The following is a 20,675-nucleotide window of genomic DNA, read 5'->3' on the forward strand; positions in this document are numbered from 1 at the left end:
GCAGCGCTCGGGGAGTTCAGACGTCCCCAGCCCAGCACAGGCACCTTATGGCTCATCTCCCTGCTTCCCAGCAGACAAGGGGTATGGAAACCTCCAAGCTCATGCGACAATTCCTTAACAGAGAAACAAATCTAGCCTTTGTCAGTTAGGAAAAAACAAAGAATCACTGCTCTAGCTTCTGTTTCTCTCTTTCCCACGCTCACAGGTGAATGTGGTCCCTGCCAGCAACATCATTTCAGGAGCTGTATTTCCCCAGAAATTATCATACGCAGCACGAGGATCTCAGGGGTCATGCAGAAGAGTGATGTGCAATTAATTTCCTCAGGAATGTTCAGTTTAGTAGCAGCAATTTGGTTCTTCCCCTCCCAGGAGGGCAGCTCTACTTATTGTTGCATTGATTTCATCAACTTTATTTGTCAGTTCTCATAATGAAGAATGAGGCAAAACCATCACAGGCCATGCTCAAGGTCATCTGGTTTGTCTTAGGTGGTTTCCAGCTCCATTCTTAGCTCACCCATTTGTATGCAGAGTTAAAACTTTGCATCCTCACAAACCACTCATCTCCTTGAGCTTGTTCTTTACCTATCACCCGGCAGCTCTGCTTTGATGTTATAATCAATTAGGGAATAGCCTTGCTGTGACATTTAATCTGTGAAGACCCATGGAGGCTAGATCAAAAGAATTATGTTGCCAGCGTGCCTCGTGGATGCAAAAAACCAGTTTTCAACCTACAAAATACTCTCTCCCAGTCTGAAAACAACCCAAAGCAGTTACTCAGAGAGACTCATTCCACTGCTCTCAGTGAGTTAATCTTACAAGCCTAAGGAGGACTATTTAGATGCCAATGTTAACAATTCGAGCTATTTGACTAGAAACATCTGTTATTCTGCTCTCAGAAACCCAGAGGCAGAATCTTGCCATCCTGAGCACTAATGAAAGGCACAAAATGATGACCAAAGAAAAACAACAGCAGCACTTAAATTCTGAAGGGACAGTCGTGCTGACATGCCTAGCGATGATTTTAAAAAAACCACCAAACACCTATTGTAAAGAACAACTCTAGGAAATCACGGGTATTTCTAAACAAGATATATTTCCAAGATATCCAGCATCTTGGCACTCACATCCAAAGCCTCCCATAATCTTGAAATTATAGCAATCTTGTGGGCTCAAGCTAAAACATGAGAGCTGGGAACCTCTAGTTCTGTGGCATCACCAACAGCATTAGGGCTTCTGATTGTCAAAATGCATTTATGTTCCCAGCAGAACAAGATAACATGGCTGGGCTAATACATCCTACCTTTAAAAAAATGTATTTAAAAATCCTAGTAACCTCACAGTGACACTAGACCTTTTAAGATTTTGTATGTAAAGTTTTACATACACATTCAAAGAACTTTTTAGCATCCCCACTACTTACAATTTTGTCTTATAAAATACTTACATATATTTTGTGGGTACAAAATACCTGGCTGTGAGATTCTTTCATATTAACGTGAAGACGGAAGAATTTGTTCCTCTGGTGAAGCAATTTTGAGCTGAGAGATTCAGAAAAGGTAAATGAACACAACTGGACTTTTCAAGATTTTCAGGCCAGACTGCGAATTTTAAGGTTCAAATGACTACTGGTGTCACCCAACAGTATTGCTGATAGAATGGAAATAGAAAATTCCCTTCACAACAGAATGAGTCCTTGGGTAAACCTGCCACTAGTAATCAAAAGTTTATCTGAACTAACCACTTCAGAAAAAACGTAGTCTCTCAAAATACATGGAAAACAAAGCTATGCAATCTGCTTCCATTTGCCTCAGTGTCATAGAGACCTGAAAAAGCCAAAGGCAGGAAAAAAGACCTCAGAGCAATAATTCCAACAAGTGTTTAAGTTTGAAAGCATAACTTTAAGCACCACTTCACTTTGCAGACTGTATCACGCAAGAATCTGCTTCTCTGACAGTCTCTGGTGAGTATCAGAGAAACACTCCACATGGGCCAAGTACAAACCTGGATTTATGGTTCTGCAACTACAAGGGTCACCTCAGCTTTTAAGTGATGAAGACAGAGATAGGGAGTGAGGCAGCTCTGCAAGCAGACCCAGCTATCAGGAGTGCTGAGGCGGCCAGGACTGCGGAGTCACACAGCAAATCTGTGGGTAGAGCAACACAGTGGGGAAGGCAGAAAAATGAAGGGCTCAGGAAAGGTCTCTGGCTTGTTAGATTTTTTCCTGCCTGTTTTGTGTTCAAGAAGCTCCAGTTCCCCTCTCTTCCCCAGCCCTCCTGCACAAACCAGGAAGCGCTGGCTGCGGGAGGGAGCAGGCTCCACTCCATTACACAGCCGAAATCAAAGCCAGACATTTCTGTTCTGCTTCCCAGTCATACCTGATTAGCCCCCACTTTGATGCTGCTCAGGGGAACGCAGTGCACAGAAGTGATTTACTAATTATGGGACAAATTCTGCAGACCTCCCTCTCAAAAACTTTCTGTGAAGTCAATGGGATTAATCACCACAGCAGGAGCTCAGTCGCTTGGGCTGCAAACAGAGGATGGCACTTGAATCGGAGAGACAGGAACTTCCTCTGCACCCAAAACTGCATCAGCTCTTGCTGTGCTCTCACAGGAGACCTTGCAAGCCCCTGGACACCGAGTCCAAGGCACCCGTCCTCCCCTGTTAGGCCTGGAGGCTTGTTTTCATCCCCAAAGTGCAGTGGAGATATTAGGGAAAGAACAGGAAAGATTTTTGGAGCTTCACATGCAGCCAGTCCTCTTTCTGAACCTTCCTGAAAATTTCCAAATAACAGCACACATGCCTCCAGCGTGCCTGGTATTTACATTAAACCGACATCATTACCAACATACACTGTTCCCAAACTTACACCGCCCAGGAGCAGGTGAGGCAAACTGTTTGCAGACTGGTTTAAACTTACCACACAGCCCATTCCTTTCCCAGACTGGGGAGGGTGAAGCATGAGAATGCTGTGAATTCCCCAATGTTTATCTTGCTCAACGAGTTTTATTTAACTGCATCATTAGGTCACCCTCAAATTCCCCCGAACAATGAGGGGAAAAACCCGCAGAAAAGGGTGTGGCTTCGGGAGCAGAAGCAGAAGGGGCTTTGTTTCCTTGACGCACAGTTCAAAAAATGCACACATTTACCAACCCGAATGAATCCCGATAAACACCGAGCTGCAGCACAGGAAAACTGAAGACTGCAAAGGCACCCCCCGTGCGAGGCAAACTCTCTCCCCAAAGCTGTATGCCTTTAAAATCCCCACACCGTCACCCAGCTGCACCTTTAGTAACACAGAAGGTTTCTTGTCTGAGTTTCTCTTAGAGCGTGTGGGAGAGGGAGGGGAATAGAGGACTCGTTCCCTTCCCTTGCTACGCTGCTCTGTAATTTATGGATTAGTCTTGCAATTGTTCTACTTCAGCATTTGCTTGCAAAGGAAACCTCTTCTCTGTGCAGCTATTTAGGTTAAAAAGTAACCTCATTAGATTCCCAATGCTTTGAAGACAAATTTCAGTTGCTTCCCCTACTGGAAACCTTGCCAGCTGAACCTTTCTCCTCCCCCCGCTCCCCCCCACCATGTTCTTTCAAAGCAGCCAGGATCCATCCAATACAGACAAAAATCACCCTGTCTAGAGGAGCTGACTATTGGCGTGTTTTCAAATACCTCTCCCTTAAACGGCAAGCAGGCTAAGCCTCACTTTCACTGCATATATATTTGGAGTATTTCTGAAGCATAACCATCGAGGATCTGTTTCCCTGTCCTGTGTGACAGAGGTTTGAGGCCTTTGAATTTTCAAAAACATTTGCAACAAGCTTCTACAATCATTACCCCCCCTAAACCCTTTACTTCCCCTTTTCCTGGCCTCTTTATTATTTATTTAGCCAGATCAAAGGGCCTTTTCATCAGGCTTGTATGCTGCTGAAGTCATTTCAGATCACAAACAATGGTGGACAAACTCTGAAAATAGCTCCTCGTAGGACCAGGAAGATTCTGAGCAGATTCAAATTCCACAAAGCTCAGAATCTGCTCCCAAATACTGACAGGTTTCTTCATCATGTTCCCCTCAGAACACAACATAATATCTGCAAACACAAACCCACAGAGACCTCACCATTTACTTATTGCAGCAATGCCATCCTGTTGCTCCTTTGTATTAGCCTTTTAGCTTCAAAATGAGCCCAAAATCATTACACCAAATCCCACCTGGTCTTGGACAGAGATGGGATGGGATGGAAACAGGTAAAGTAAAGCTGGGGTTTAAGCCCACCTTAAGAAAACTTCATCTTCCCCCACATGGACATCAGAGTTTGACTCAAGCCAAGTCCAGCTCCTTATCTAGAGCGAACCAGAACAGGCTGAGACTTCAAATGAGGCAAGGAAAAGGAGCAAAAGCTAAACAAGCAGGTCTGGGATGAGGTACTAAGCACACTCCATTTTCCACTCCTACACTTCAGTCCACTGAAGACAAAATCTGAAAAACTCTACAGGAAGCTCAGGTGATTTCTGTTACCTGCACCTTTATCGCTTTCACTCACTTTCTCCTTTCCTATGTGATGAAGTTTTTAAAAAAATCTTTTCTCTGGACAGACATAATTAAACAACAGCTTAAGTCTCGCAGTAACTAACTGCAAGTTTCTACAATGAATCACACCATAACTTTGGCTTTCGTAGCAAAGCTTTTGTAAGGCTCTGGAGCCTCAGCATTAGACTTCCCCATGCCATAAAATCAAGCCAGCTTGTTTTGAGGGTTTTTTTTGGGGGTTTTGCTTAGTTGGGGTTTTTTTGTTTGTTTGGTTTGGTTTTTAATAAAAAACAGTCAGTCCTCTCTAGTCAACAACTGAACCAGGTAACAGTCCTTCCAGTCAGTCCGTGGATGAACACAACATGTCATCTCCCACAATAAAGATGGGATCTTTGCTGAAAGAAAACCTGCTTCAGGAGTGAGTTTGATACTGTCTTTCCCTATGTGGCTGTCATGGAATTTAAGATCTTGCTTACCTGACTGACCCATACTCAGGGGGGTGCTGATACCTCATCATAGGCCCATCAGATCTTCCCTGCTGGCTCATGCGATGGTCACTATAGAAATGTCCCGAGTCCTGCGGTTTGCAGTTCATAGACGGGGTGGACACGTTTTTGTACGGATACTCGGGAGGAGGACCCCGCTGCTCCATTCCTTTCATGCTGGGCTGGGAAGGGGGCTGCACTGAGTTCTTGTAGAACTCATTGGAGCCAGAATTTTTATAAGGGTCACTGGACTGCTGAGGAGAAAGTGGAGAGAGGGGGGAGAGCGGCGCGCTCGTGACCGGCGCGTGGGCCTTGACCCCGCTGGTGGCCAAGGACAGCTGCATCAACCTCTCGCTCAGCGAGCGCACGTGCCCTTGCTTGAGGTCCTTCAGTCCTTCATCCTGGTGGACCTTCCCTGGGCTCACCCGCTGGACCGTGGGCCGCCCCTCAGTCCTCATCTTCTGGTTGGTGACCCCCGTTACATAGAAGGCTGCCCCGACGCTGGCGTGAGGCTGACCCCGGAAATACTGGGACTGGACTTTGGCTTCCTCGTAGGTCGGGAGGTCCTCGCTGTTCTGGAGCCGCGGGGAGAGCTGCTTCTCCATGATGCTGTTGTCCACCTGTATCTCCTGGCCCTGGGGCTCCTGACGGGCAGCATGAGTCACAAGCTGGTGGTCCTGGGAGCTCAGCCCTTCGTTCTGAGATGCTGGACTCCCGGTGCTGCTGAAAGGGGGGGCATTCCCTGTGGCCTGCTGGTGTAAGGCAAGAAGGTTACGGTTGTCATTTGGGTTTCCGTATCGGAGTTGCTCCTGCAGCAGGCGCTGTAAAACTGTCGTAGCTGCTTGCTCTTCTGAATTCCTCATCTCAAACTCTGGTGCCTTTTGGGTGGAATGTAAAAGCTGCCCTTGACCTAAGGGAAGGAGACACGGTTATTAGCGCCTGGGTGGATCAAGCGAGAGATATTTAAGAGCAATGGCTCGAAATACAGAAAAGAAGCAGGTTCCATTACCAAAGGTTCCCACAACAATGGGAGTCATTAAGATCCTAAGAACGACTTGCATGCCAGGGGGCAAAGCCTCAGAAAGGTGATGAACGGTGACTCGCAAGTTTATAGGCAAATCGATCAACTGCGAGTGTAGGGACGCATGGAAAATACCTCAGACAAGGAGGCCTGGAATTCACAGGATGATGGCAAAAATGCCTGAGACCTGTTCGCTTTTGGATTTCTAATGTGGCTCAAACTGCTACAAAGGGAAAGAAAAAGAAAAAAAGAGAGCCCCATTGAGATAGCATATGGTTCAAAGGAAGTAAAAAAAAATCTCTTCGCTTAGATCATTTAAAGCAATTAATGAATACCTCGTTAGCCAGCAGGTTTTCAGAGTTATGAAATGCCCAGAGTGAGATCAGCACCTATTCTCCCTGCTGCAGAAAACACCACGCTCGGTGCAAGTGAGGACTCGGCAACTTCCTGCTACACAAAGGCAACCAAATCCTCACCCACCTAAATATTGTCAGTGGAATGCATGCAAATGCAAGGGGAGGAAAGAGAGTTGTCTGATCTAAGGAACAGAAAAAGACCTCCGAGTGGCAGGGAAAACCACTGTGTCCAAATGAGAGAAACACAAAGAGCCAATGTCAAGCACATCCTAAGTACAGATTAAGCCAGTGACCAACAGGGATTACATTTCAGTCAGTCTCCCAGTGGAACCAGGAATTGGTCATGGAAATTCAAGCCCATTGGTATTGCATGAGCTGAAATATCAAAAATTAACAATACCTCTGAGACATCTAACTGAAAGCAGAGCTACTTTTGAGCTAGAGCAGCTCAGAATAGAGGGTATGCCTCACTTGTGGGCTAAACTGTGGCTCTGCATGACAGCAGAACACATGTTGGTATTCTAGCCCTTTATTTTGACACCTTCTTCCTATATAACATTGTCCCTTGGCAAAAGGTAACTTGCTTCCAACAAGTTCCGTGGCAGAATCAGGAATGCACTGCAGGAGTCAACACCTGAAGGTTCTGCTTTGTTCTGCACCTCCACAGCCAACCCCTGAAACACAAGGACTCAAATACAGAGACAAAAGCCTTCTACAAATATTAAGGAAGAGAAAGTTAAAATCCACCTTGTTCTGGGCTGCCTCACCAAGCTAGGAGGAGTTAAGCCCTGTTACCTGGCCTGGAACATGACTCTTCTGAAGTCTGAAGAGGCACATACCTATGTCCTTCACCTGGAGTTCCCTGGTAAGGAGAAGCAGTTCTGCCACATGTGGGGACACACTCAGCCTTCCTCCTCCAAGTCCAAAATTTCCACTCAGGGATGGCTTCAGGCTCCTCTTCAGTAGGCCAGATCACTTGATACTCTCCTCCCTTCCAAAATAATTCTGAGGAAAGCATTGAAAACATCATTTTAATTAGCAGATGAGACCCTACAGATAATAAACCTTGGCCCATATTTCAGATTTTCCTTTTGTAGCTTCTTGTTTTCTCCCAGAGCCCAATAATTTTGATCCCTTTAGGATGAATGAATCCCCCTGTCCCTAGCAATCTACTCCAGCTGCTGCTTTAATCATGACCATTTCTGCTCCAAGATTAAACGTTGCCAAGTAATGCTCTGTCCCATCTGTGCCTCCAAGTGAAACAGTGATTAAAACCCGCTAATTCTTTAACTCCATTGTTTTATTTTTTGCTCGGAATGAAAGCTGCGACACAGATGAGGATGCCCTGTGCTTGTGGCTCCTTTGCCTGTGGTGCTGTGCATTTCAAACTGTATCAGCAGAAATGCTTTGATGAACCATGGTGATAGTGAAATACTTTATAAACTTCAACACTCTGTGCCTCAGAAATGACTGTGAGAATGATCGGTATACGAATATTAGCTTTATTTTACAGACTGAGAATGTGAGGAGAGGAAAAGGACACAGGGTTTATGCCAGAAATATAATACAGAGCACAGCTCTAATTCCCAAAACATTCTTTAATTACGTGACTTTTCTCTTTCAGAATATGAAGCAGTAAAGAAACTTTAACCATTGAGTGGAAAATCAGGAGAACATAAAAAAATGTGCATTTAGGTGTGTTATTCAAGCAGTTAAATCTACTACTGAAGGTGTCCTAAAGAAAAAGGCAAATAATGCAAAAGAAGAGAAAGATACTTGTGCACTCAGTGTGTTCATACTTAAAGGGAAGGCAATGAAAACACAAAACTATTCATTGATATGTATAATTTAACCTAATTTCCTGGAATGTTGCAAAAAATAAAATGAACAGATGTAGTGAAGGAATGCAGACATGGATACTTCTGTCTCTGACTTATTATGGCACACATCCACACCCAACGAAAATTATCTCAGATCTGCAAGTTAAATACTTGAGGTGTCAACAGCAATTTCAAGGCACATGAACAATATCTAAGGAGAGAACAAGGCAGTGTTGTGTGGTGTGGTACTTCAAGATGGTGGTTGAAAAAAAAGAGCTAATGTCAAATTCTTAACTGGTGACTTAGTTCAAGAGGGATATATTGAAAACAGCTGCCAGCAAATATGCAGTAAAGAACCTTTAAGCCAGGCATTAAGATAGCAGATAACTAGAGCAATTTCCAACCTCTTTCCCAGTGTTACACAACTGAAGTTAGGGATTCCTCATCCCCCTCACACCAGGATCATCACTGACTCTTCTTTTTTTTTTATTTCTTTTAAACCAAGCTGCCCTGAGCAACCCTTTTTATTAGAGCATAAAAAGGCTTTTATTATGCAATATGATGCTGCCTTTCCACCCAAAGATTTCTTTTGTCTCAACTGGAAAAATCTAAGCGGGTGGGGGGAGTGTTGTTTATTTTTTTAATACGAAGATACAACCCAGCTTGAGATTCTGCCTCTCTGCCTTACAGATTTTTCTCAACAGACAAATCCAATCTGTGCATGTTTAACTCCTTCAAATGCTCAAGGAACCATTTCACACACAGAGCTTCACTCCTCAGCACTACCAGCTTATCCTGCTGAGCCGATGAAGGGAGGCCCCAGTTCACACTGAAAGCATTTGCTGGAACTGAATACTACTTAATTTTAATGTGGATGTACCTGGAATCAGCCTGGAAATCCAAGACAAAAGGTGGACTGAGATACACTATAACAATATTCTGGCTAACAAATACCAACTAATAGCATTAAGGCTATTTTTTCCAGTTTTATCCCATTATGTTTAATTAACAAAGAAAATCTTGTGCAACTAACTTGGGTGGCAGCATTCCTGGAATCTGCTTTCTGAGCAAGCTGGAAACTCCTGGCAGAACCAGTGAGTTAACTTTTCTATTAACAAAACACAAAAATGAACAGTACAAGCGATGCTGGAGCCCATGTGTTATTTATTTGGACCCAAACTCAATTTGTGTTAGGCTCTTCCAGCAATTTCAGTTTGCAGTGTGCCAAAGATGGAAATTAGTGAAATGCATTGGAAAGGTTGTTATAACAGACCTGGAAGGAAATTGGAAAGGTTCTGTAGACATTTTAAACAGACACATTTGGGAGGTTAGTCTAAATCTATTATGAAGGACAGGGCTGAAATCAGACTTCCAACAACTCTGCCAAACTGTAATGGCTTATGGATTAGATGGTGCACTCTCCATAGCCAAAAAGCCTAGAAACACCTTGCTTTTGCAGTGGAAAATTCACGTTTAGATCAATTCTAACCCAAGGAACCACTGTGAGATTTCCCAGGAAGAACCGATTTCGCAATTTGCTCCGAGCATCGCAGTTCCATCGTCTGACACCTCATCCTAACCTCTGGTCTCAAATCATTCTAACCTCTGGTCTGAAATCATCCTAACCTCTGGTCTGAAATTATCCGTGGCAACTTGAGGGAAAAGCTCTTGAGGAAACATCAGAACCTAGAGCTGGTAGAACTAACAAAGGAATTGCAAATAGTGTTTCACCAGGCTGAGATCAAGAACGGGCACAAAAGGGGAGGTAGTGTGGGTACTATTTAAGGAAGAAAAGCCTCATATTTGTAAGGCTTTGTGTAAAAACCCAGTAGCTGAGGCTTCTGTCCTAAAGATCATGTAATTATGCACAGGAACCTTGCCAGTCCCTCATGAGAAAGAAAGATTAATGAAGAATTAAAAATGATAATACTGCCAGGCTGTAGGGAATCAAAGCAGCACATTTCTGTACAGCATGCAAATATTTTTCAGCATTATAAAAATAAACAAGCTTAGACAAGTGAGCGACTCACCACTGTTTGATGAGTGCCTCTAATGCTATAGCTCAATTAACCTGCATGGAGCAATAATAACCTCACAAGCAAAGAGAAAGATCTTTCTTTAGCTTGTGAAACTAAGAGGAATGCAAGAGTCCCTATGAGGACAGCCTGTGCATACTTGCCCAGAATTACTGCTTAGCCAAGGAGCTAATTATCTTATGCATCAGGTGGGACAAGAACAGGTTCACCACCTCAATAGGGCTGGAGGACAGTTAAGCACTTTCAGTTTTACTCCTAAATTTTGAGTCACTCATACACAAAACAATCCAGTTACAGACTTCAAACTCCAGCAGCAAATTCTGCAAAGTAATTCTGTGTTTTTCTTAGAAGACGTGCACGTGATACTGTTTGTCCTGGTTGGCAACAGGTGATGGGATGTTATCAGCTAGATGAAGTCTGAGGTTGGTTTTTTAGGTGCAGAGTTATCTTCAGACATACCTGCACGCTATAATAGAGGAGGGGAACACGAAACAGAGACAGCACAGAAAGGACTGGCTGTGAGGTCCCCAGGCAATTGCAGGGACCAGCTCCCATGCTGAGTCACCCCCTGGTTAATGGGAACGTGCTGTTGCTCCGTGGCCCACGCAAAAACCAGCAGGCTGATCGCCTGATCCTGCAAAATTCACTTAACCTCAGTGTCTCCAAGACCACTGGAAACAACATGGCTATTCTGCACACACATTCACTTTGAAGTGGCTGGGAGCACCAGACTCCCAAGGGCGAGGTCCCAAATTATTTAATGAATAGTGCAGGTTATCACCAAATGCTCTTTACTTCATTTAAGTCCTACCCAAGGAGGAGGAAGGGAGAGAATACTCACAAGGATAGTCCTTGGGAATAAAGGTCCCCAATGTCTGGCACCAGCACCCAAACCTGCCAGGCAGCACACAACAAACCCCAGCGCTGTGAGAGTATTTTAGCACCTGCTCCTAACCAGGAGGAGGTTTCAGATTCCAACCACAAACATCTCCTCAGCTTCCATTCAACTGTCCCATCCCTGCTCGCCCTGATCTGCTGCCTGGGGCTCAGGTGATCTCAGAGGGTGGCACTGAGCAGGTGCATGGAGCAGTGCCAACATTACTCATCTTCATACCAGAAGGCCAGAGTCACTGGGCAAACAAGAAAAACTTCCTTCTTTTAACGAAAAACAAGAACAATGTCGCCCGGAGGGGGACAAATAATATGCATGCCCATTATATTAGATCATGGGGCAACCACAGAGAGAGGCCACCACAATACCCAAAGACTGATCACAATTCTAACAACTCTCTGGGCCAGAGACCACCTGAGCAAGGACTAGAACTGCCTCAACAACAGCCACTAGTCCTTCTCCTCAAACACTCATGGCACTGGGATCTGGGCACAGAACAGCACAAGAAAGCCTGACAGGCCTAAAGAAAAGGCAGCAAGTTGCTCAGCCTAGACTGAGATAAATAAGTCAAGACATCAACATAGAAAGACTCTCCCTAAATAACATTTCTGAGGAAAAAACTGAAAAGACCTTACTTGACCTTTGAGTTAAAGCTCCCTCACTAAAAAGTATCAGTTTCTTCACAGGGAAGTTCCTATAATCTTCAGCAACCTAATTTAGGTTTTATATTACAAAGGGAGGGGAAAAAAAAGAGAAGAATAAACACTTACAAAGCCCGGTATAAATAGGAATGTGTCATGGCTTTTAAGCATTTTGAGAAGAATGCTATGGAATTTCAAGTTCCTCCATAAAATTTTAAAAGTCACAAGGGCAGGAGGATTTATTCTGAATATACCAGTCCTAATAGCCAAACCAGTCCAGCTGTTCTTATTGGGAATATTTCTACAGGAACACATCAGTTATTTAAACTCTTATGCAGAGCTACCTAACACTACTCACACACCTGCAGAGACACAACCCTTTAGGGGCAGGTACTGGAATTTCTGCATCATTAATGAAACACAAATTCCAGCACAGGCAATGGGAGCTCTGCTACCAACTCCAGAAAGGCCCAGGTCTCACCTTTTAGATGTCTTCTTGCTAAAACCAGCTCCCGCTTACAAAGGTTGAGTCACACCAGCTCTCATTTCAGAGTGCTGCCTCCCAGACCAAGATCCACCTCCTCTGAGCTTCACAGATCTCCAGTTATTACCCCTGTAGAAGTGGGGAACTGCTGCAAACCCGAGCTGCAGTTTTGGTTCACCATCACGTTTAGTTTTGCCGTTCCCGAATGCTCCATGCCCTGCTGGGGCTCCGGCAGCACCCCACTCGTGTCTCAGCAGCCCCTGTCCCACAAGTATCCCAGCTATGCCTCAGCACCATTTTCATTGCATTGTGTGGTTTCTCCATTCCTTCCCTGATTTAGTCCAGGCCTCTCCTCAGGGCTCTCAGATAATGAAAACCATGTGAGAGTAAAATGTAATCTTCAAACACACAAACCAGTTTCATGTGCATTATCTGAAGGGAGCAAAATGTTGACAGTGCATCATTTGTCCCTACTGATAGGATCAGGCTCTTTTAATTGCTGCTGAGATTAAAAAAAAAAAAAAAAAAGAAAAGAAAAAGATTGGAATCACCATCTATGTTAAAAATAAAGTCAAAATTCAAACCTAAAAGCTTAAGTAGTCCTGAAAACAACCCAGATACGATCCCCAAACAGATATGTCCATTTTATACTACCTGAAGGGAGCTTTTTCTCATGTCAGTTGTGACATCCTGAAAATTTATATATTAAGTTGACATAAATAAAAACCTCAGGTGGAGAAGGATGCAGAGAAGAAAACAATGACTATGGCTTAACTTTAGAATTGAATTTTCTGGCTTTTTCTAGCAATACCACAATTTAAACTCTTTTAAGCCCCCATATGGAGGGGCTCTTCTTATTTCACAAAAGAGTTTCACAGAATTTAACAGGACCAGTCACAGAATCCAGAACACAGGCAGGCAGGGCCCCTCCTTTTTGTTAAAGGGCTGGGGTTTTTTCCTTTGTAAAAACAAACAGTTAAAATACAGGTACCTTATCAGTTGTCAGGTACCTTATCAGTCAGTCAGCCCAGCAGAGTTGGTAATGCTCTTTCTGAGATGCTGTGGCTCAAGGAAGGGCACAAACCTATTGCAGTACTGGTACAGCCCAATTCCACAGTGACCTCAGTGGGTGCCGTGGATCAGCAAGATGAATTACAGTGAAACCCAACAGAACATCCAGACCACCACATTTTGAGAAAGCGACGATGTTACAAAAGTGGTTTTAGTGTTGTTCTTTTATCATAACCACCTGGGGGTTTCATGTGCACCTTGTAAAAAACCTTTAATTACTCGTAAGATGATTAATTGAGCCTCACCACCACACTGGGAGGAAGATATTAGTACATTCATTTTAACACAGCAATGACTGGCTAAGTCCTGGCCTACATTTATGTTTTTTGTTGCCACAACTATGTCACTGAGGGAACTGATTTCTTTCAATGTAACTCTTCCAACAACCACTGCAAAGCAGATGCAGCTACAGTAGGAAATAATTGTTTTTAGGTGTACTGCTTAGGAAACCTTGTGTAAACCATCCCAGCACAACCTCTTCCTTGCTGATAGAAACTTCATCGCCAGTTTTCTGTAGCAACTGCAACAGTGAGTACAGATCCTGCCTAAAAGGTTTGGATCAAGGATGTTGGCATCCCAGACCTTGTGCAAGCAGGAGACAGGGGAACCTTCTGAATGTTTTCTACAGCTGGAGAAGATACTTCTGCCAGGTCTCCCTAGTAGCTGCAGCAAACAAAGTTAAAGATTCAGAGGCATGCAGTATTCCCTCCTGAGCAAAGGAACCTGACCAAGGCACAGAGCCCACAGGTAACACGTGGCCCCTCGGGCACAAACCCAGCGTGACTCCCCTGAGCTGCATTCCACCACTGGAGAGTGCTCCATGGAAACATCCCTCCAAAATCCACCTGAGCAGCGCGGGATGGGGCCAGTGGTCTCTCCCATTGCCAGCCCTACTTCCCCAAATCAGAAAGGTACTGGCCTTTCACCAGGTGGTAAATCCACTCTTCCCTCCAGGGGTGCTAAGATTTTTCTATTATTTTTTCTTTTTTTTAAAGAAGATTCAAATGTTCCGAACCCAATCCCAACTCGAAAACAGCAAAAGCTGCTTTTTTCCATGTAACTCTGGAGTGCTCTTTTCTGCCTGCTCCCCATGGCCCTGACCTTATCCAAAGGAAGGATGGGACAGGCTACATAACTGCTCTCAGTCTCTTCAACCTTCATCATTCTCCAGTAAAACGACTTGCAAATTTGTTCTTACCCAATAAGGATATCAGCACTCAGTGGGGATGATTTCAGAAAATTATCTATTCCTAATTCCTTGTGTACCTCCACAGGCTATCCCAGGACCCCAGACTGGTTTGGGTCGGAAGGGACCTTAAAGCCCATCTTGTTCCAACCCCCCACCATGAGCAGGGATGCCACGTCCCACTGGTTTTAAGTTCTGTCTCTCCAGAAATACGGAGGAGGTTTCAACTTTGTTTTGTTTCAAAAAGACAATGGGAAAACTAGGAAGATATGTTTTTCCACCCTGTTTTTCCCAAGCCCCACAACAAGACAGGCTAGCCCTAGTATGAAGCAATCAAATTTGTTTCAGCTGAACACAGAACCACCCAAATTACAACAGCAGGAAAAGTCCACCAAACCCTGATGGGAACAAAGTCACTGAAATGTGGAATTACTTTCCTTGATGGTTACAGTAACTAATCCTAAGAGAATAAATAATTCTTTTAAAAAACAAGTTTTGTAGAGACACAAAACATTTTAAAGCAAACAAATATTACTGTGATACAACTCTTAGACAAGGTCTTACAAATGCTAATTAATTCACTAAACAAAATCCTAAATTAGCTTAATTCATAAACATTCTTATAAGGGAACTGCTCAACAACATCTTGGTCTACAATTAGACACTGTAAGTGCTTTGCTAATACAAACAGTATTTAAAAACCAACTTTATTAGATCAGTGAAATTTTTTGTCACTTAAAAGAACTCTGGTTCTATATTGAAACCAATACTGATGAACCTTATGTAGCCCAACAGTAGTTACCACGGAAAATGACCAAAGACTTCTCCAAACTCCCAAAGAATTTCAGATATTTAGTATTCTAAAAAATCCAAAAGTTTATTTTAAGCTTAGACACAACCAAACTAGACAACAGTCATTCTCAGAGAGGATGAGAAAGTAAAAAAACAAGTATGAATGGCAGCATTTATGTCTGAAGCCCTTCTTCAGGACCAAGAATGCAGACTGCATGCCAGCAAAACAGGAGACGACTGAGCCACTAGAAACAGGAGGGAGCCCTCACTTTTCCAGTGCCAACCAAGCAACATGGGAGCTGCTCACAACAAGGAATGACACATCCAACAACCATCAGGAGAGATGACCAGTGCTCATGACCCCAGGCACCACAGGAGACTCCAACACATGTTCTTCCTTCCCTTAAGATGAGCACCTCACATTAACCTCACTACTCTACTAAGGCAAGATTTTAAGGCTTTGAGAATTTTGTTTCCACAGCCTCTTTATTTTGTTCTCAAGGGTTTTTTTGTTCATGACTTTTCCATTCCTATTCATTCACCTATTCATTCCTCAGTCACTGATCTCCTGCTGACATCAAATGTCTGGTTTGCCCTGAATGGCCATTTATACACAGAATTTCAAATACATTCTTGCTTAAAAAATTACATCCAAGTGTCTATGTAAACACGAATTTCATCAATCCTGAAAAACTCCTTTCACTTTCAGGCATAGTAGGCAAGTAAGACAAAGATTATATTGCAGATTTAAAAATTAATTGCTCCTAGAAGCGAGTTTAAACGATTATTCCCCAAAGTTGTTGAGATTTTTTTTCTGTCTTGAAGATTACATTTCAAGGCTACTCTGGAGAGCCAAGTAATATGCAAGACCTGGATATTTGCTGACTTTCGAGTTCTCCATACAGTCCATTACTTTTACATGGATACAATTTCAGCATCAGATCTGTCCAAAGCATGAACCAAATACTTTTGCAAAAGCTGAAGGCAGGGCCATAGCACAGAGGCTGCAGCGTGCAATCCTTCCTGTGGCCAGCACTGCATTCCAGAGCTGCTTGGGAACACATTCTCTCCTGTGTAAAAGGGGTTAACAACTGAGGAGCTCCTGCAGCCACACTGGACTCACAGGGCAGCCATGTGCCTGCTCCTTCATAAAGGACAATGATTTAGGTCTACAGCATGGTGACGGTGCCACAGACACGGGGCACGTGCAGACGGGGAAGATGAGGCACAAGAGTAGGTGCAAGTCTAACCGAGAAAGTAACTACTCATCAGAAAGTGAGAGAAGCAAAGAAGTCCTGAAAGCAAGAGCTCACAGAAATGGGTTGTGGCCCAGATTCAACACAACAGACTAAATCACTTTGACAAATCCTCCAGTGCTTCCTGAAACTGTATAACCCCAGTAACAGGCAATTTGGAACACTTCTATGAAGAACTAAGAGACCCAAGTCCTCTCTTGTATTTCGGGGGACAGAAAAGGAGAAAGAGAGCCTTGAACCTTTTTGCCAATCACCAAGAATGGCTGTTCTCACACTATTACAAACATTTGGTCTCCATGGAAGGAGAATACCTAGCAGCAAACATTGGCAACCAAGGACATTCCACTCCCACTATATTGTCCCCAATAACAAGGAGAAAAAAAATCCATAAGGCTGTTTTGATTAGGAACCCTTTGAGAGGACTTCCTCAGAAGTGAGTGTCTGAAAATACCTTGAAAGATGGGAATGTGCAACAACAGTCAGATGGGGGAAAAGAGGCATCTTGCTTTATTCTGAAAGCATTTACACTTCAGCCCAAAGTGGGAACACCTATTAATCCATGAACCTTTTTGCCAAGAACAAGGTCATTGTTTTCTTTTTAATTCAGAACAGAACCTAACACACAGCATATTCTGCATCTTGTCCTTTACAGGTGTTTGGAGCCAGGTTTTAGTTCAATACATACTCTGAACATGTCAGAACTTTCTTATATTGGGCTTTGTCTTCCCAGCAGGGTACAGCTCTGCATCTATTTAAAAGCCATCAGTAAGAATGAAGCAAGAACTGCACAACAGAGTTCTGCCCCGTGAGGGGTATGAACAGACAAATTCATTCACAGCTATAAGTATTTATACTTTAAAATAATCTTGGACTGTTGCTAAATCTAGAATTAAAGACCTATCTTTGTGTATGCATTAATACAGCAACAACCTAATCCTACATCAGATTTTGCTCCATGTTAAGAAAATAAAGCTTTAATGAGCTCAAATTTTACTTGAGCTGTTCATTCATTGCAGTGACAGTGAGCCCCAGCATAGAGCAAGGCATCATTGTGCTGGGCCCTATAAAGAATTAAATAGTGCAAATCGTTCCATCGAAAACAAACAAACAAACAAACAAAAAAAACCCCACAAAAACACAAAACAAAACAAAAAAAAACCAACACAAAAAATCCAAACCAAACAAAAAACCAACAAAACTCAAACACATTACACTTAACTGGAGACTAAAGGAAGGGAGAGAAGTGGGAGAAGCATTTATGCTTTGAGGACTTGGGGATTGCAAATTCTCAATTTCACTGTCATGGTTAGGAAAATGTGGCAGTAAAGCAATGCAACCTTATCTCTAAATAAACAAAAAGAGTGGTCAGTCTGCTGATGCAAGACAGACTAAAGAGAACAAGAGAACTATTAAACTATCTCCACTTCTGGGATTCTGGCTACTCTTTTGCAAAGTGAATGGCTTATGCTAATCAGGATGCATCTGAAATGCATCATTCAAGCCTTCTTGTACAAATATAGTTCTTATTTATCCCAAAAGATCCCCACCAGCTGGCCATGTTTGCATACAATGTTAAAGCCAACCTCAAGAGCCCGTGCATTATGAGTCATTTTACACTCAAAAACATTAGTTCCCTTCACTGTTCTTGAAGACAGTGTATCCCATGAGGGGATTTTCAGTGGAATTCAACAATAATATACTATGTTACCATCCAACCTCCTCCAGCACAAAGAAGTTACAAGTTTTCTGCTGTTTGATGGGTTTTATTCTCCTAACAGTGCTTTTCCTACAGAACATCTTTGGGGAAGGGACAAAAGGATTTGCACCAATCCCTTCTATATGAGTCAAATATTTATGCTATGCCCTCTTGAAGCACTTTCATCTAGTAACCTGTGGAATGTGATCTCCTGACCTTAACACTCAAGCACATCTAAATCAGCTGCCCTTTGAGCTGTATTACAGACTGCAGAGAATTTTTATACATTTGTACTCCAGCCATATGAAAACCTTGTGGTCCAGCTGTAGCATTCTCTGCTACGAAGCTTTAGTCCACGGTGGCTTGAGCGTGCTTCAGGAAAGAGGAACACTTTGGTTCTCCCACATCTGTGGCAGGAGCTCATGGTGTGTGTCACCATGGACAGGCAGAATGGGGAACCACCCTATGGGTACATTAACCAGCCTGCACAACTGAAATAAGTGTCATGGCAAGCCAGGCCCAGCAATGAGGTGCCAGCACCACTCCAATCCCATGTCCCACTACATGACCCGTTTTGCCCACTCCCACTCCCAGCTTCCTTTCTGCCTCCAGCCTCCTCCCCAGGGCAGGCAGCGCTGCCTGCAAAACATCTCCAGAATCAGAAAGACAAAGAGCCTGGGAGAAGACCAGACACCCCCTTTCCTCCATCTGTAAATCCCTCACTTTCCTCAAGAAAAAGAAATTATTCTGTGTTGTGTTTGGGGCTCCCAGGAATGTTTTAAGGAGAGGGGTTACGTTGCATGTAAGTGTCCTGGAAGTAAAAGAGAGGGAGACCAAGTGTCCCAGATGAATCTGCATCTTCAACCATGGGACAAATTTTTCCAGGGTCAGCTCATGACCCTATTTCCCTTGAGGAGCAGTCACTGAGGTAACCCTGGTGAAAGTCTGGCCCAAAGATTTAACAGGGTCATGGTCCTGATGGTAGGGTTCATGTTTTCATATCAGCCCTGAAAACCAACCTGATGCTGCCCATCACTCACACAGGAGCAGCACAAGGGTGCAGGGAAAGCTCGAGAACATGGTTCTTGTGTTCCCATCCAGATCTGGTAGAAAAGTTCAGTCCACAGAAGAAGTCAAGGGTGGCAGAAAAAAGTGAGACGGCAGCCAAAACCTACGCCGTGTCCTCTGCCCCGGGATGGACAGTGGAGAGTCACCTGCCCCAGTCCCCTCGTGCTGCACCTCAGCAGAGACTCAGTTCTCTGAAGGTCTGGCAGCTCAGAGCATGCTGACTTGTTGCCCCTCCTCTAAGGCAGGAACAGGACACCTTTTCCACCTTCTTTTCCCACAGAAATCCCTCCACAGAAGGGGAAGGGAAAAAAAAAATTAAAAACGAAAGAGGAATGAGGACCAGGATAGACTACAATGTAGCTTTTCCTGTATCACCCACAGGAAAAACCCACGCAGTGGGGAAGAGCTTGATGTTAAGGCTGGTTTCACCACGTGAACAGGCAGTTCCTCCTGCTGGGGGATGCTGTGTGTTTCCACAGGGAACAATATAATCCTCTCTGACACGAGGAGTCCTACTACCAGCCACACAAAATTCCACAGGTCCTTTCCTTGCAGGAAAGGCTGCTAGTGATGAAACTCTGGCCTTTGGGAAGGGGGTATGTGGTTACAGAGCCGGGGGAGAAGGAAAATGAGACAATCACAGCAGTATTATCAGTTGTAAACGAGGACACTTCCAGCACTTGGCCCCTACAGGAAGGAGTATTCTGCGAAATATGTTTCCCTGCACGGAGACTGGGCCTTCATCCAGTTATTATGTGCATGTCTCCACTGCATTTTCAGTCTTACTTTGAAAAAAAAATCTCAAAACAAAGGAAACATCTCCTCATACTCTCTCTGCACAACGCCAAGCGTGTTCCTGGCCATGTTCAATAATCTGTTAAGGCAGGTTAATTATAGATCCAACACTTTTACACCTTGTGACACAGTAGTAAAGCACTTAATGTAAAACAAATTCCAGTGTGAAACAAGAAATGCCAACCAATTGTGGCAGCCCTGTTTGCATGCGTGATACATAAAGGCACATACGTGCTCCTCTGTGGAGCACAACAAGCAAAGACAATCTTAACAAGTGGATTACAAGTACAATGATTGTGATTATTTTCTCCAACAAAAAGAGCACCACAAGAAACGCAGCTGCTTTCAAACACAGCCTGACACAAAACCACTTCAGCGACTTCCACCGAGTTTTACTCGATCCAGTTACACACAAGTACATCCCTACTGATTTGGCAATTTACTACCAGTGGTAGTGGACAAGTGTAATTTTTTTTCCTTGCAAGAATTTTGCAAGATGAAAAGTAAACTTTAGAGGAAAGAGAAGTGATGGGCAAAAGCTGACAGAGGA

General features: G+C 43.7%; 1 protein-coding gene across 3 annotated transcripts in view; it reads right to left on the reverse strand.

Annotated features, from left to right (window-relative positions):
• Window positions 1-20,675, reverse strand: part of AMOT (angiomotin) — a 57,697-nt gene that overhangs the window by 24,492 nt on the left and 12,530 nt on the right. For 2 of the 3 annotated variants that reach the window (XM_027715986.2, XM_027715991.2), the window contains exons 2-3: window positions 7,228-7,393; window positions 5,003-5,921 (exon numbers count right to left, since the gene is read on the reverse strand). In XM_027715986.2, coding sequence (XP_027571787.1) covers window positions 5,003-5,874 — 872 coding nt within the window. In that variant the 5' untranslated portion in view covers window positions 5,875-5,921; window positions 7,228-7,393. The remainder of the gene's footprint in view (window positions 1-5,002; window positions 5,922-7,227; window positions 7,394-20,675) is intronic. The other variant, XM_039388479.1, reaches the window with a different exon arrangement.

This window comes from Pipra filicauda, unplaced genomic scaffold, assembly GCF_003945595.2.
Source record: "Pipra filicauda isolate LSUMZ 115617 unplaced genomic scaffold, ASM394559v2 scaffold655_size181804_pilon, whole genome shotgun sequence".
Taxonomy (NCBI): Eukaryota; Metazoa; Chordata; class Aves; order Passeriformes; family Pipridae; genus Pipra; species Pipra filicauda.